At 39.1% G+C, this 17807-nt stretch overlaps 1 protein-coding gene across 4 annotated transcripts in view; it reads right to left on the minus strand.

Annotated features, from left to right (window-relative positions):
- cadpsa (Ca2+-dependent activator protein for secretion a) overlaps window positions 1-17807 on the minus strand; it is a 192120-nt gene that overhangs the window by 90937 nt on the left and 83376 nt on the right. For all 4 annotated transcript variants that reach the window (XM_036559375.1, XM_036559372.1, XM_036559374.1 and 1 more), the window contains exon 7: window positions 1301-1412. In XM_036559375.1, coding sequence (XP_036415268.1) covers window positions 1301-1412 — 112 coding nt within the window. The remainder of the gene's footprint in view (window positions 1-1300; window positions 1413-17807) is intronic.

Here is a 17807-nt window from a genome sequence, read left to right on the forward strand (position 1 = left end):
TGAAAGAGAAGACAGAGACCAGGCAGTGTATAGAATCTGTAGTTGGTCATATTTTAAAGCTGTGATGTTCACTGATCTGGGATCAGTTTAACATGTATTAACCCCACTAAACATAACCTGAACCTCTCAGATCAGTCTGAGTAAATAAAGCAGTGTTTTCCAGCCAGGGTTCTGGCCTAAACTAGCATTAAGAATGTTTTTAGTGTTAGTAAGCCGTGGTGCAGCAGTGTGTTCCTCAGCCTCATCGGTTTGACAGAATTCACAGTCTTATACTGTTATGTTTAGCTCATCTGTGTTCTCTCATTACAGTACCCAGCGTGCATTACGCATATGCAGCACACAACCACTGGGAATCCCTGTGGTGTCAACCAGTCTTAACTTCTAGCCTAGACAGTGATGTACAGGCTATCGAAGAACATCCAAATGAGCATTTGTGCTCTTACCTTAGTCATTAAACAAAATAGGCTTTTTCTTTATCAAAGACACAATTCAATTATAGAAAGCCTGTGGAGTCAGTAGTGCAGAGAAAGAAGCTAAACTGAGGGAATTTATCTGGATAATCCATTCTCTCCATTGAAACAATGATTTTAAAACAGTTACCGTAGTTCTTCGGTTGCAATATAAGGTATTTAGCTTTCCAACATTAATGTTAGTTACCTGCCTTCCATCTGCATTGTCAGCTAGCAACAATAAATAAATAGATAAATAGATAGATAGATAGATAGATGGATAGATAGATAGATAGATCTACCCACATCATCAGAATGGGGAGTCCTTATATTTAGGAGACGGAAGGATGCATGTAAGCATGTTTATAGCTGTAGCAATAATTACATTTTCCATTTTTACTGATGTGCCCCTTTAGGAAAATGTAAGCTGGCACTGATTACAAATCACACGGCTGGACACAAGAGCATTAGGGAGGTCAGGTACTGATGCTGGATGTTGAGTTTTGAATCACTCCAGCTCATCCCAGACGTATTGGATGGAGCTCCAGAATTCTAGAGAACGCAGTTCTGCTGCTCCACAGCCCAGTGCTGCTGGATGTATACCCTTCTAGGAACGCTTGGCATTGGTCATAGTCACCTTAGGCTCTTGTGCAGCTGTGTGTCTGAATACTTTTGGGCAGACAGTGTATGAGTCACTTATAATCATGATTGGGAACCACAAAGACAGAAAGGTCAGACCTGAGCAAAAATATATGATATAATAAATATATGATGTGAACATAGCCTTTGATTGTGTGTGTGTGTGTGTGTGTGTGTGTGTGTGTGTGTGTGTGTGTGTTTGTGTGTTTTACCCGTCCCAGCTCTTTATCTTCCAGTGCCAGCACTCCAGTACTCTCTGTGAAAAGTTTCACTTTCACAGCCGGGAGCGGATGAGTGGTGGTGAAGTCTCCCTGCGTTCCCCAGCTAGAGAGAGAGAGAGAGAGAGGGAGAGAGAGAGAGAGAGGGAGAGAGAGAGAGAGAGAGAGAGAGAGAGAGAGGGGAAGGAGAAAAGAAGAGAGGGAGAAAGACAGAAAGAGAGAGAGAATTTGAAGATATTTGAAGAAAGAAAAAGGGGGAGAGAGAGAGAGAGAAAGAGGAAGGGAGAGAGAGGCAGAAAAAAGATGGGGAGAGGAAGAGAAGATAAGAGGGAGAAAGAGAAAATTAGGGAGTAGGGAAAGAGATATAAAGAGATAAAGAAAGAAAAAGGGGAGAGAAAGAGACGGAAAAGGATACAGAAAGAAAGAGAAAGAAAGAAAGAGTTAGAAGAGAGGGAGAAAGAAAGAGAGACAGAGACAGTGAGAAGAGAGAGAGAGAGAGGAATGAAGAGAGAGAGAGAGAGAGAGATTATTGGAGTGATTATTAATGACGTTCTTCCTAATTAGGCTTGCTTTAGACTATGTATGTGTGTAATGACTCCACTGTCTATTCACACTGTTTCTATCATCAGTCTGCTGCCGGATCAGAAGCACTGTGTGTGTGTGTGTGTGTGTGTGTGTGTGTGTGTGTGCGTAAATGTGTCAGATGACACGTCTTTCAATCGTCAGTGTGTGTTATCTGCTCCTAGAGACAGCAGCTCAGTCTCTCACCACGGCTTCATCTGAACTTAAATTCTTTATTCAGTCTTCCAGCTGAGCTGTGCTGCTAAAGAAGAAGCCCAAAATGAAGTTTCCTGCTGAGGCTGCAGTGTCTGAAATACAGACAGCCACTGCCTACTGTACCAGTCAAAAGTCTGGATACACTGAACAGAATAATTCTTCATCTTAAAGTCATTTTAATATGAAGGTTTCTTGCAGAGGGTTCATGCTGCGCTTTTTTAAAAGATGAAAAAAATCACAAGGTGCACTGTTGGGGGTTCACAACAGCATCGTAACTGTCAGTCCTCGATGCTGGCAGTATGTACTTTTCAGTATGTACAGGCAGAAAGTTGAACTACTACTGGATAACTAGTATTAACAGTACCGCTTTACAGTAGGAATACCCTTATAAACCCTATATGAATGGTTTAAAAGTAGTGTATTATTTGTTATTAATAAGGGCATAAACACCTTAAAAAGCATTAAATAGAGAGAGGGAGACAGAAATAGGGAAGGGAGACAGAGAAAAAGAGGGGATGAGAGAGAAAATTATTTAATAGAAACAACAAGACATATAACAGATAAATAAAAAGGGTAAAAGTGACCTCTTAAATGTGATGAATATGAATATCTGATGAAGCTGACTGGTTTGACTGATCGAGAAGACAACATAAATAAGCAGCCAGCATCATCTGAAGTTTGTCAGTATAGATGGAAGTGGGTTCACTATTAGGCAAACAACAGGTCACTGTAACCCTTCTTATTTTTGTGTTGTAACTGCTTATTCAGTTTTAAGACCTTTAATGACCTAATTAATAACCATTAATGAACTCATTTTAAACTATTCATATACATAAAGACAGTCTTATTTTAAAGTGATACAGCAAAAACTAAACTACAAATACAGCTGCTTTTTCTTTATGTTGTGATTTCGGACTGCAACCACTAATCCCTCCGTTATAAATGGCACACAGGAAAAAGGTCAGGATGTAGAATATTTGACCTCTTTGTGTCCAGCTCAGGGCGCCCAAACAAAATACCACTGTGGAAAGGGGGCAAAAACAGTGCACGAAATGCATCTTTCCCCCCTTGAAATCAATTGGAAATATGCACCTCGGTCCACAAAAAACATGCCTCTCAGGTTTCTCTTCATAAAGCTGCTTGAAAGAATGATCAAGAGCAGGTAAAGCTGCAAAGGTGGGCTACTTTCTAACAGATTCTGAAATATAAGATATTTTGACTTGTATATGTTATGTATATTTTTATTACATATTTCCACAATGTGTTATTTCAAAGTCCTGAGGCTCTGGTGTTATTATAAATTGGTGATAGTAAAAATAATAAGAAAACTAAGTGACACTTTATTGTAGGGCACTGTAGGGTTCATAAGGCTGCATGACTCCTACATAAGCTCATCATGACAACTGACAAAAACCTACATAAACATTTATAAAGGCTTTTTCGAATAGGCCTTATTTGTCATGAAGGTTTCATTTGCCAGGTTTCACTTTCTGGGGTGAAAACACAGATTTTGAAGCTCAATTTATGTCACAGTGACATAATGTTGATACAGCAGGCCAGTGGCGCAGGAAGAAATACATCTTTGGGTAGGCCTGTAAAAAGTGGGTAGGCCAACTTGGTAGTCAGAAACAAATTCCAAATGTGCTAATGTACCGCAATGTTGCAGCTGTTGTACCTGTTCCTAACAGCATGCTCCGATGCTTCCTCCATGTGGTAATAACGCCATATTCTGGCGGTCAAACACAATGCTGGATTCACATAAGCACAACAACCACTGCAGCTCCTTTTAAAAAACATAAAAGACCGAATGTCGAGTAACTTCTTCCTGCTCAACTCAGACAAAACAGAGGTTCTTCTTCGTGGTCCAAAAGCTGCTAGAAACAAACTGTCTAATTTAACGCTTAAGCTTAATAGTTTCTCAGTTGCATCAGGTACATCTGTGAAAAACCTAGGTATCACGATAGATCCTGATCTGTCCTTCGATGCACATATAACCAATATTAGCAGAATAGCTTTCCTGCATCTCCGCAATATTGCTAAATTAAGGAATGCATTGTCTCTACGGGATGCAGAAAAGCTAGTTCATGCATTTATTACCTCAAGGCTGGATTACTGTAATGCCCTGCTGGCTGGATGTTCCAGCAAAAGTTCAGTTAGTCCAGTTAGTGGTGGTCATAGGAACCAGAGGTCTCTATGTCTATAGATATTGTATATAACACAAATATAGTCATTTTATTCACTTTCCAAAACCTCCCACAGTCCAAAGACATGCAGCCAGGCCGATTGGACATGCTAAAATTGCCCCTAGGTGTGAGTGACTGTGTGAATGTGTATGTCTGTCTGTCTGTCTGCCCTGGGATAGGCTCCAGCACCCCATCGCGACCCAGAAGGATAAGCGGTTTAGATGATATATATATATATATTAGGCCAAAACTTGATCTCAAAAATATCATAAAACAATCTGAAAAAATAAATTTTAAGAGGGGACTAATTTGCCTTACAATGCCTGCATTTAGCTCACTGCAATGAATGGATTTAAAATATATATATAAAACTATTGGAAAACAATGTCTCAGACATCAGCCAGTATATTCATCACCATTTCACGTAATAATTTTCTTTGAAGAGCTTTTAGTGGCAATTAAACTCTTCAGACATCTGGTTCCTATCATCACTGCTGTGAACAATTCAGACTTGGTTAGTTTCTTTAAACGCAGCTTTCAACACCAAACCACTCTAAATGACTTTGTTTACCTGTTAACGATTTAATTATGCAGAGTTTTTTTTTTAAAGGTGTGATTCCTCTTTCAACTGGGTCTTAGGTAAATTCTTGCATAGCACACATTGTTGCATTTTCAACTCAAATAAAAATGTCACTAGAAACTGTTGCAGCTGTCCTTGTCGATTCAGAAAGTACATTTCAATTTTTACAATTCTTTGTGATGTTTGGTTTTTATAACAAGACACAACTTCGCCAACTGAGCAGGAATATTCAGGCAGCAAAAGTGGCACATGCTGGAACAAGTTCCGTTTATGAATGGAGAGGAAACTGCACTCGCATGGCAAAACCAGCACATGTGCCTGTCGGATACCAGAGCGCACCCAGGAGTCTCCCAATGGAGTACACAATGGAGGGATTTGAACCTTTATTAGCTCTCAGTAATTCAGTTTTACAGTCCTTTGTCAGCTGTACATGGTGACAGCTGTAACAGTTCAGAGAAGCCTGGCGGAGTGGGCAGTGACCCATTTAATGAGGGCTGAAATCACTGTTCCACGTCGCCCCCGCAAAAGCCACTAGAGGAATGATTCGGAGTGGACGTAGTTACAAACATGTGACTTTCGTTCTCATAATGTCGACACTTGTTAGAAAACCTCTTTCCATCACTGCTTTATAAAATTTAATCTATACGATATTTAATCTATAGGGATAAACCAACTTTTCCACATCCAAGCTTAAAAACTTATTTTGACAACTTTTCTTTTTTTTGGAATTTCTGGCCTCTTATCCAGGATTTTTAATGCACATTTTCATAATTCACAAAAAAGAAGTGGATGGTAAACCTACTGAAAAAAGGAAATAGACAAAAAAGAAGAAAATCAAGCAGATGTTCTCAGAACAATGGACTAGCCACCCCAGAGCCCAGACTTCAACATCTTTAAATATGTTTAGGACTACCTGGATCCCGAGAAGCAGAAAATGCAACCAACTTGTAATACCAAACTTTGGAGGTGCAGAAAAATATACCTGCCAATTTTTTTTTGAAAAGTTGAAAGCAAATCTCCCAAAAACAACAGACTCTGTAATAAAGGCAAAGAGTGGACACACTTAATATTGAAAAATATGATATATTTTGTAATTGAGGCTTCTGTAAATACATTTTTCTTCTTTCAGATGCTCAAAATGGAATAACATATATATAATCAGCTGTTTTGACTGGAACCCTAATAAATGAAGGGTGCTCTCTAACCTTTGCAAGGTACCCTATATGTACATGCATGTGTGTGTATGCATCCAGCACATGTGTGTGTGATCTCCAGAGATGAAGAGGGCAATCAGCAGTGCACTGGAGATCTGAGTGCAGAGAGACAGGTCGCCATAGCAACCTCTCTCAGCCCAGTTCCCTGCAGAATGCCTGGGGTGAGCCCGGGGCCACATGGGCACAATGTGTATGTGTGCATGTGTGTCAGTTTGAAGTCAGTTTCTGATCACGGTTTCTGTGAGTCATAATAACAGAACATTCATCTATAGTCTTATTTTAAGATGTTCTTTAAAGCACAAACAGTTCTTTAAATAAGAACTGTAGTAATAATAGTATACGCCAGAGTGCACAACTCTGGTCCTGGAGGGCTGCTGTCCATCACAGTTTGGTGTTTTACCTACTCACACACACCTATTGTCTGTTAATTGCCAGGTTTGGTGGGTGTGTTTGAGTGGGGAAAGCTCCACACTTTGCTGGACACTGGCCCTCCAGGAATGGAGCTGTGCACCCCTGGTATACACTGATGAGCAAAAACATTATGACCACCTGCCAAATATGCTGTTGGCTCTCTGTGTGCCAAGAAAACAACTCCGACCTGCCAAAGCATCTACAAGACCTCTGAAGGATCCTTTAAGTCCTTTAAGTTATCATGTGGAGCCTCCGCCGATCGGACTTCTTGTTCCAGCACATCCCATGGATGCTCGATTGGATTGAGTTCTGGGAAATTTGGAGGCCAGGACAACACCACGAACTCTTCATTATGTTCCTCAAACTATTTCCAAACAATGTATGCAGTGTAGCAGGGCACAAAATTCTGCTGAAAGAGGATCAGGGAATTGCATTGCCATGAAGGGATCACATGTCAATTTTGACAACCACATGGATTCCTGGACCTGGAGTTTCCCAGGTGAACCTTACCCAGAGCATCACACTCCCTCTACTGGCTTGTCCTCTTCCCACACTGCATCCTGGCGCCATCACTTCCTCAGGTAAATGCAGCACTCAGAATTCATCAGACCAGGTGTCCTTCTTCTATTACTTCAAGGTCCAGTTCTCGCATGCCCATTTTAGGCACATTTGGCAGTAGACAGGGGTTAGCATGGGCACTCTGAGTAGTCTGCGACTACGTAGCGCCATATGCAGCAGGGTGCGATGGACTGTGCATTGTGACACATTCCTCCCTTAACCATCATTTAAAATTTCTGTGACTTGTGCAACAGTAGTCATTCTTTCAGTTCAGACCAAACAGGATAGCCTTCATTGCCCTTGCACATCAATGAGCCTTCTCCTCAGATCACCTTCAGTAAGTACTCATCACTGCTGACTGGAATCACCTCACAAACCTTGCCATTTCTGAGACGCTCTGAAAGTCTTCTGGCCATAAGGATTTGGCCCTTGTCAAAGTCAGACAGGTCTTCAGCCCTGCCCATTTCTCGCGCGTCCATCACATCAAGTATGAGAACCAACTATTCACTTACTGTCTAATATATTCCAGACCTTGACCTGCACTGTTGTTATGAGACAACGATATTTGCTTCATCTATGGTTATAATGTTTTGGCTCATTGGTTTATAGTAAATAATATAATAAACCAGAGCACCAATGAAAACAAAACTACTCCACATAAGAGCTAAATGAAAGCATTAATGACAACTAGCTTTCAAGCAGAAATGTATACATTTATTTTAAAACATATTAGTGGCCCATTAGGCTTGTAGCGCTGATACACTAGCAAACATAACCTCTTATTCCCCAGGGTATATTTTTAGTTTGTCCATCTGAATTTACATGACCAAATCGTAAGGCAAATTATTCAGTAACTGCATGAAATAAATGTAATTTTTTATTTTATTTATTTATTTATTTTTTGGTAAAAGCTCCCCTCAAATTAACAGAAAATGTGTTTTATGATCATACACATATTGCTATATGCTGACAATTTACTGCTAAAAGCCAAAAATCTTAGACGCTCTTTGTATTATTTTATAAAAATAATTTTTACAGAGCAGATCACTGAAGAGACACCATCTGTTTATAGTTTATAGCCCAGATTTGTGGAAAAATGGGTCGACTTTGAGTAGACAAAAACAATTGTGAGTTCAGCTTTAAAGGTTTAAGGGTTTAAAATTACATTACCCATCTATTTGACTGGAAAGATGACAGTTACAGCTCTCATATCACACCCACTTTTAGAATGTAGCTTATGAAAAATGAAAGTTATGAAGAATATGACGTGTATGAAGTGTGTTTTGGAACCACTGGTGGTCTCAAAGAGTTGAAGAGGATAACATTAGCTGTGTCTGTTTTCTTTCAATTCAGTTTATTTAGGTGTATTTTAGTGGTACACCATTCAACCCTCAAAGACATGACTCACACTCATATTTAATTTACATCAGAGTCTGACCTGAGTCATCCATTCTCCTGCACCCTGACGTAGCACTGACTACAATCTTACAGCATTGCATGTGTTGGATAACAAGCCTAACATGGTAGTTTAGTGTGAATTCAGATTTATGCAGTTTTACCCCAAGTGCCCCAAGTGTAGTCCAGCTAAGATGTGTTTGGAGTCTGAAGTTTGCCTGCTAGTTAAGAGTAGATCACTTTGAATCAATCTACATATGGTAGTTTCACGTGTCTTGAGCATCAGGATTATATCTGGATATAGATTATCCAAAAATCTATATTTTACAAAAAATGCAGGTGTAAATGCACCCAAGATGCTAATAAAAGAGGCGATCATTCACATCACTCCAGGACGTCTGAGACACAATTTATCCACGTTATACAAGTGTAAACATATCTGTCTCTCCAAGCCACAAAAGCCTCCCTCTGCCTTTTTGCATAAAGGGGAAAAATACCCCCTTAAGTGCCACTTGATTTGAATTCAGCAGTTTTTATTGGCCCAAGCTAGTTCAAATAAAGCGCCAGTTTGGTTAATCTTTATTTTGCCATGTTGATGTATTGATATCTCGATACAATACAGTGTAGTCCATGCCGCAAGGATGAATTCTAATTCTAAACACTCGTATTCTTGTAAATGTCAATGTAAAGCTGGTAAGGAAATTAATAATGCTTTGGAAAAATGTGATTTTCAAGACAGCAACCATTTTTTTGAATAGAATAGGAAATTGGATTCCAATCTGACTAACTGGAAACACATTTGATCCAATCTGACAAACTGGAAACACTGAGGGACCAAGTGTAAATGCATGTGGTTAAACTCATCACATTACAATCCAGATACAAGTCATTTTTGGCATGAAACGGTCAGGAGTAAATGGGTTCTTTGTAAAAGACTGAGTGCCAGAGCTTTAATTCTGCCTATACATATCAAAACAATAGCTAGCTTGCACAGCTGATTGACATTCACGACGCTAGTGTTGCTTAGCGAGATGCTAAGCAGCACTAGTGATGTGATGCACAACCAGAATCGGCAATCAAAAAACACATTTTGAATCCTCAAGAAAAAAAAAGGTGGTGCGTTTTTCAGCCTTCAAAAAGAAAATGCAATGTGAGTCCTTCTTAGATTGCAATATGCTTCACTCTTCCAAAGTGTATATAACCTCACATTTCTATGCATGTCAATGAATGTGGGGATAGATAATAAGACTTCAGATACCCATTACTTTATTATGGATTTATGTCATTTATTGTGCTTTGCACTAGTCACAAATTTCAGAGGATTGCAGATAGACTGTAGATTCCCCCTCAGGGTCTATAGTGCTATGCAGACTTCCAGGGCAGTGGAGTTTGACCTCTCTTAACACTGCTGTGCTTGTGTGAGCTAACACTGCCCAGCGCTACAGAAGCTTGTTAGAATAGACACACATCCACACACCCTGACCACACACTGAGGGACTGGCTGAGTTCATTCTGACAGACTTTCTGAGGCCTGTCACAGTCAAGCAGAGCTGTTGAAGTTGATTGTGCAGTTGTGAAAAGAGCCTGAAAAAGATTTCCAGAGAAGAAAATCCAATCTCCCATTGCACACAAACATGACTGACCTGTCCATGCTCTGAACACAAATGTAGTCTTCCACTGCAACTGTTACGAGGTTGGACAAGCTTTATAGAACGTTGACAAAAGAAAAAAAACAATAAAAGAAAAAAAAATAAATGTAATGAGAAACTGTAATGCTCAGCCAGTTTTTTATAAAACTGTTTACATTTAAAGAGTGTTATGACCTTTCTTGTGAAAGGTGAATGGTTAACAAAAAAATTTAAAAATTTCTGTTTTACAGAAAAAAACAACTATCAGGAGAATTTCCAGCCATGATTGGTGCTGTTTTTTCACAGTGTAGGACTGATTGGGTGTATTTTATCTTTGTTTTAATTGCACAATTAAGCTAGCGTAAGCACTATGACAACCTAATTATAATTACCAACTGGCTTACTTTCAATTAGCTACAGCAACACAGTCCAGCTCAGCAGTGGTTTAAACTGGCGAGTTTACATTATTTAGTGACTCCAAACAAAGTGAGCTACAACGTTTTATTTTTGCCAGTGTTCTGTAAATTTTGTACACGCATAAAAAAAATGCATTTTCGATTGGAGCATAAATGGCTCAATTATATATAATTGTGGATTTTTCCTGATGTGGAATAACTACATGATTAAACTGTATGTGTGTACATGTGTGTGTGCGTGTGTGTGTGTGTGTGTGTGTGTGTGTGTGTGTGTGTGTGTGTGTGTGTGATGAGTAAGAGCGTTTGGCTTAATATCTGTAATGAATCATATTAACCTGCTGTTAATGGAAAGACCAATGTACCACACTCACTCACACACACACACACACACACACACACTTTCCTCACAGATGTTTTCTCACTGAATCATCACTAAGTGACCAAGCGTGCAGAAAGCTAGAACAAAGCTTCTGTGACACCACACAGAGCGAGAATGAGTCAGAGCAACTACGAGCGAATGTGTCCAACGTCTGCCAAGAGTGTGTGAGTGTTTGTTTTTGTATATTTTCAGGACAGAAAACTGTACTAAGGCTAACCTATGAAAAACAACAAAAAAGCTCCTGATGTAAAATATAAACAATCTCAGAAAAAAAGGTACTAAGCTAGTGGTGGTACCGAGGGTTGATGCCATCAAGGGTACATTTTCAATAATCTTATTTAGGAAACACAGCCTCTGGTCTCATGTTTTGTTGATTTTTGAAGGGAAGATAAGCTAACACATCCTCTGTAGAGAACACACTTCTACACATAATGGACAATTACTGTTTATTTGCTGAATTTAACATAATGAACAAAATCATGTGTGGCCTTTTAAAAACTCGAGACATTTCAAAACTAAACACATTTCAAATGGCGCTCTGATATAATGATGTCTGTTGGCGAGCACCCCTGAAAAATGGACAACGGAGGGAGATGATACTGAGTGGAACTCTGCCTGAATGGTGTACTGGTGCTATCTACAGGGTAAAGTAGGTAAAGCGCTTAAGTTTTCCCGATATATATTTCGGGATAATTTTCTTGGGATAATAACTAGAAATAATCACTATTATCTCCCCAAGCCCACTGTCCATTTTCCTGGAGTGCTGGAAGTTGTGTATCCGTGATTAGAACTATTCTGATGGAAACTGACCATTATGTAGCACTTTATTTTGACCTCGGTCTCAATGGCAAAGACATTGTTTAAGTGCTCACCAACAGACATTGTTATATTATATCAGAGCACCATTTGAAACGTCTTTTAAATCGCAGCAGACTATTTCGGAGGAAGTGTTACACAAATATATCCAGCTACAGCTTTCTAGACAACATAAAGGCTATAGGTGGATGCATGCAACATGTTTGAAGAATAACCTGTGTGTCAAAAAAGAAGACGTTCAGAAAACTATCCCAAGAAAAATATCCCGGGATAATTATCCAGAGAAAATTATCTTGAGAAAAAATATCTCAGGTCATTCTGCAGGGAGTTATTTTATTTTTTTCCCCCCACGTCCTTTTGGGGGCTCCATAGTTAACATATTTTCACTTCAACCAAAAAATAATCAACAAAACATATACTTTGACCAGGGTTGTACAACTTTTGCGTACGACTGTATGGAGCAGATTATTACTACAAGTAGGTAATTACATGTATATAATATGTTGGGGACATATGTATGACCCCACATCCTGACACTGTCAAAAAAACAAGCCTGTGTGTGTGTTTTTGGCATCTGCTAACAGTTCAAAATCATCACAATCCTGCCTGTTGGATGTCAACAGAAATATCAACCACAGTAGCCCTCTCTTTTATCTTACTTATTTTGTCCTCTCTCTCTCTCTCTCTCTCTCTCTCTCTCTCTCTCTCTAACTCTCTCTAACATTCCGTCAACAACTTTCTGATGTTTATATTTCCTGAGCCTGCGCTGGGCCGATAGTGAATGAAAACAGCTCAAGGAGAGTGACCTTAAAATAGAAGCGAGAATACGTTAAACAGCCCACTGGCCTGGACACAACATCACAGCAAACATTTCCATCCATATCAGAGTTGATTCAGGTTGTTTAGACTGCACCGCATCTTTTGTTTGTTATTTTTTTTCCTCTATAAATTTGCATTTAGATGAATGGCAGCCCATGAAGATATTTTATGCCACCGTTCTCCTTCAGGTGGAGCTAAAGGCAATTACATTACCAGTTGGAACATATTCCAGCCAAAATTACCTTTCATAAAAGAAAAAGTGTCTACTTTAACCAGAAATAACAAAATGAATGAATTGAAGTCGCACAGAAATGTGTACATCATTTCAGGATTCTGTATGAATGCAATGTATTACATTGACACAATCACGTCTTTTGTTTTACATACAGTTGGTAATAATCATGTTTGTTTTCAAATTATGTTCACATTTGTACATTCAGTGCATCACTTCAGTGCTAGTGTTAATTATTCATTAGTGCGGTTGGTCATTTTGCCTGAAGTGTTTCTTGATTACTTCATTCAAAAAAGAAGTGAGTGGAATTGACACAGCCACAGATCCATAGCAAGTCATAAATTCATATTGACTGTGACTGAAATCCCTGCTTGTGTTTTAGGGCACTATTGCGTAGATCAGTACGTTATCAGTCATTTTTTTTTTGTGGTGTCTGAATTGTAAAATGGAATTCCAGAGTGATACTGAGGACACTACATTCTCCCACAATGCAAAAAAAAGCAACAGACAGAAGAACGCTGCATCACTCAACAAATCCAGTGAAGTGTAACTGTAGGCTACAGTCATGGACCAAGAATGGAATAGGTAGCATAGCCATGTTTTGTGGTCCTCTCTACCAGACTACTCTGCCTGGTGTCATAGATTTGGTTCCATTGGCTACAATCACTCACATGGTTTCCTATGTTGCTTACATGAATGTCAGAGAATGAAAAAAGTTTTTAATCATTACTAAAAAGTGCTGCTAAATATAAAATGCTAAGTACTTTACATTAGCTAGTTACATAACACTGAGAGGCTATCACTGCAGCAGTTAAACAGTACCTTATTACATAACCTTGATTGGATGACATGGAAGGGACTGGCTAGGCATGAGGGACCACCACGGCCACCACACCAGTCTTTCAGTGCAATTTTCAAAAAGTTATGCTCATGCCTGCAGCTATGAATAAGCCACAGTAGCCATAGTTTAATAAACAACATAGTTCCCCCACAGCACTAACGAGGAAGTTGGAATATTTTTGGGCCACAGGGGGTCAAATTTTAATCTGAATTTGAAATACAATTACAACTTTATTTATGAACCACAAAGAAAAATCAATGATTTTCCAACTGTACACGTTTCTTTAGATCCATATAACACTTATTAACTACAAAATATCTCTGAGAGCTCTGTTCGTCTGCATTATTAAGCCATTAACACCATTAATTAATTTCCCTTGCTAATAATAGCAGCCATTACAGCTCACTAACGAGCTCTGTCTCAGTAATGAAATCTACTCACGTCTGATAAATGATATTAACTCAGATTTTTAGAACACACTCTTACATCACATACACTCATGGCCAGTGTGAATGCTGTTGTTTTATGTGCTAATGAAAAGGGTTAAGTGAGATAATGAGTTTATATCTTTTTTTTCTTACAGTAGGCTCAGCCATGGCTACAGACAGAATGGCATTAAACTAATTAGAGTGTGTAAAGAAGTAGGAGTGGACCAAACCATGAATTTTATGGTAGATTTTTTGGTTGATTTTTATTAGCTGTATGTTTCATTATTTTTTATTAACAAGTAACTAAGAGGATAACATTGATTGCTCTTTACCCAAAGCTATAAACACACATATTAGCAACCACCTGGGATACCAAAGCAATGGCCTAGCAACATGCTAGCAGCCAACAGCCACAGCTTTGTCAAGATCATTCATGAACTTTCCCGTTCTAGACTGTTGTTTATTTGAGCGTAAGAAGCGTGGCAATTGAGAACTGACAGTCATATGAGTAAAGCACTGTTTAACTATAACAAGTACAAAATTACCTTGAGAAGGGCAGGTTAACTGGAGCATTATATTAACCTAAAACCAGCAGCACCTGAGCTGGACGCATTGAGGGCACTGAGCCTGAAATAGCAAAGCACTGACACACATACACACTTCCTCAGAACCACTGTATAACACACATACACACACCCACAGAACAGCACAGCTGTCTACAAGTTTCCACACAAACTGCTCGTGTATTGCATGTTGACAGAATCTGCGATTGTAGCCCTTTCGTTTGATCCCTCCAGCAACTTCAGCAGAATGCACTGGAAAGTGCTTATGGGAGGACTATGGATGAATCAATGAGCAAACTTACAAAAACAACAGCAAAGTGGTGCTCCGGTTCCCCTCAAGAGCCTCCACTGTAACAAGAATCAACAAGCTGTATGAACGAGAGTGAGAGGCTACAATCATGGCACAGTTGGGACCACTGACAGTATGACATATCAGCAGCAAACCATGACTATTAGAGCTTGGCCTTTGGTTCAGGCCATAAGTGTCAAAAGCGAGAAAAAAACCTCTACAAAAATGCTAATTTATGATAGCGCCCCTGAGGGATTCTTGTAGTATGTTAGCATTAAGCTAATCGTGATCTGCATGAACATTTTCTGGTCATTCTAGATTTAAAGGTGCCATAGAATGAAAAACTGTATTTACATTGGCAGAGTTGAATAAGGAGAGCTCGGTACATGGAACTGACATCCCATGATCTTTAAGCACTGTTGAATTCTCCTTCAAATGGAAATCCCTCATTTGCAAAAGAGGGAGGTAAAACAGGCCAACTGTTATGTAATAGTCTTGACTCTAGCCCATGTTCTAGCCCAGCGAAACAAAGACAACGGAGCAAAAGGAATGAAAATGGAGGTTATGTGCCGAAAATGTACCATTCAAGGCTGTGAAGGGGATGTCGACACTTTTCATATCCTTCCCATGGAACCGTGAATGGCATGGTTGATGTTCATCTTTAGATGAGGCTGAAGTTGGCTTCATATTTGCCAGCTTATTAATCGAATGTTCCATTCCCATTTAAATGCTGCAGCTTGTACAGTTGCCAGAATGTAACCGCTGCACCATTTAAGGTGGAACGGAAAGTTCGCGAAACAAGCTAGCAAATAGGAACTTCAGCTGCCACATCTTTAGCAGAATCCCAGGCAACTTTAATCCAAAGTTGTTAGTTTGCTCTGTACATTTCACTCCGGACCATTTCTCAAACCTCGGACAATAACAAGCAGCTTCAGTCAGCATTTGAAAGTGAACAGACTGGAGGCCTAATTTTATTAGCATCACAACCTCAACCATAACCTGTAAGTAGCAGCCATGCTGTGTGACTTTATAACTTTGATTTACTTTGTGTTGTTGTCAAGATGAAAACTAAGTAGCTAGTATAGGTAACGTTAGCCACTAGCAAGCTCCAAGAAACTAGCATAGCTAACTAAATGGCATGATGACCTAGCTTATTTACATGGAAGTTAATTTTATTTTCCTGCCTGTGTCATTTCAACATGTTGCTTCTGTGTGAGCCATTGCGGTGCCTCTTGCTTCAGTGGTGCAGCTTGTTTCAGTCTAGAGCCAAATCATAGAGATGTGAAAGACCACAGCTTTCCCCCTGGGCAAAGTCACATACCTTCTATGTAGACATCAGAGAACAATGTAACATGCTGAATAAATGCATTTTATGGCACCTTTAACACGAAGAGTTTGAAGCATGTAAATCTGGATAGACTTCATTTCCAATTCACCACCAGTGACGTATCTAGAACTTCTAGAAGGCCTAGAGGGACAGTTCTTCTTTAAAACCTGGCCACACCCATTGTAAATCAAAATGTGATTGGCTGATTTCATTGTCAGTTCCTAATTATGTCAGTGGTTAATCTGACACATTAGGTATCTGTTTCAATACTGGTTTTGTTTTTGTTACTGTGTCTTTAAAACTAATATATGTAAATGAGCTCTGTTCCAACTGGCCTTTAACCCTCTGGGCCATTTCCCCTCGGGAGAACACCTGACACCATTTTAAGGGTTGTTCCATTACTTAGTAGCTCGAGTGAAGGGTGTTAGATGAGCCTGAGTGAACACCAGCATCGACTTCAGCTGCAGAATTCATTAAGAAATCATTGAGAACCGTTGCATCTCTTTTCAAACCCAAAAATAATGGCATTGAAAGCTGTTTATAAACCATAGAAGTATTTTTTTTAAAAGCTTAACATTTCAAAATAATAACATTCAGGTTTAGGTTATAAATATATCTCCTCTACACAACTGTTGATACAACTTTCTTCCGCTAGCTGGCTAGTTAGCATGCTAAAGCCTACATGGCTAACAAAAAGAAAGGCTCTACATCACTGTTCTATTCAAGTTTAAAGCCAGACAAAGCAATTACTCACAAACGCCATGTGCTTTATGCTCAAGCTTCTCAGAAAAAGTCATTGCAAAGTTTGCATGTCTAGCCGATTAGCTCACTGAAGCTAACCTGCTGCAGGCGACTGCATAATCCGCTCCTCACTGTCTCCTTCTGCCATGAGTGGCTACTTGTGTAACATAGGTGTGATGCACAACCAGAGGACAAGCTAAAAAGAGAATTGAAACAGGGCCTAGACCTTCAGTTCAGCTCCTGAAGTCCTAGACAAAGGGAGAGCTGTCCTGATTGGATCATTTTCCACTGGGCATTTTGAGAATTGAACCCCTTTGTTTTAAAACCAAAACTTAACAATGAAGTAAGAGTATTACCTCAGTGCTTATAGAGTTTAAATAATACAACCATGATGATTCTGTTAAACACAAAAAGAACAAAAAATGACAGACTTTGAAGGACTAAAAGGTTCTGAGGCTTCCCTACAGTTGTATATGATATATACAATCACTGGATGGAACATGCAACCACTGTTGCTCTCACTAAATGTCGGTGATGAAAATGAACTGTATTCGTATTATAGAAATCATGTGATTTTTATATTCATGTAACCCTACATTCACTGGATGAAAATAATGTTACTGTAATAATACATAATAAACAGTAATAATTACATTCTATATAGGTAGAACAAAAATAAACCAATTTTTAAATAGAAAAATTATTCTTTAAGTTTAAATCTGAGCGAATAAGACAAATGTGATGTCTTGGCCATGATAAGCAGCAACACATTGTTCCCAAAAAGACAAGCAACACTTTACAAATACAAGACATTGATTAATAATAAGAGGCAATTATTTATTTATTTATTTATTTATTTGTCTATCAGTCATACTGATTAATTCAGCTGGTGCGTTTAAGAACA

Source organism: Colossoma macropomum, unplaced genomic scaffold, assembly GCF_904425465.1.
Source record: "Colossoma macropomum unplaced genomic scaffold, Colossoma_macropomum, whole genome shotgun sequence".
Classification (NCBI taxonomy): Eukaryota; Metazoa; Chordata; class Actinopteri; order Characiformes; family Serrasalmidae; genus Colossoma; species Colossoma macropomum.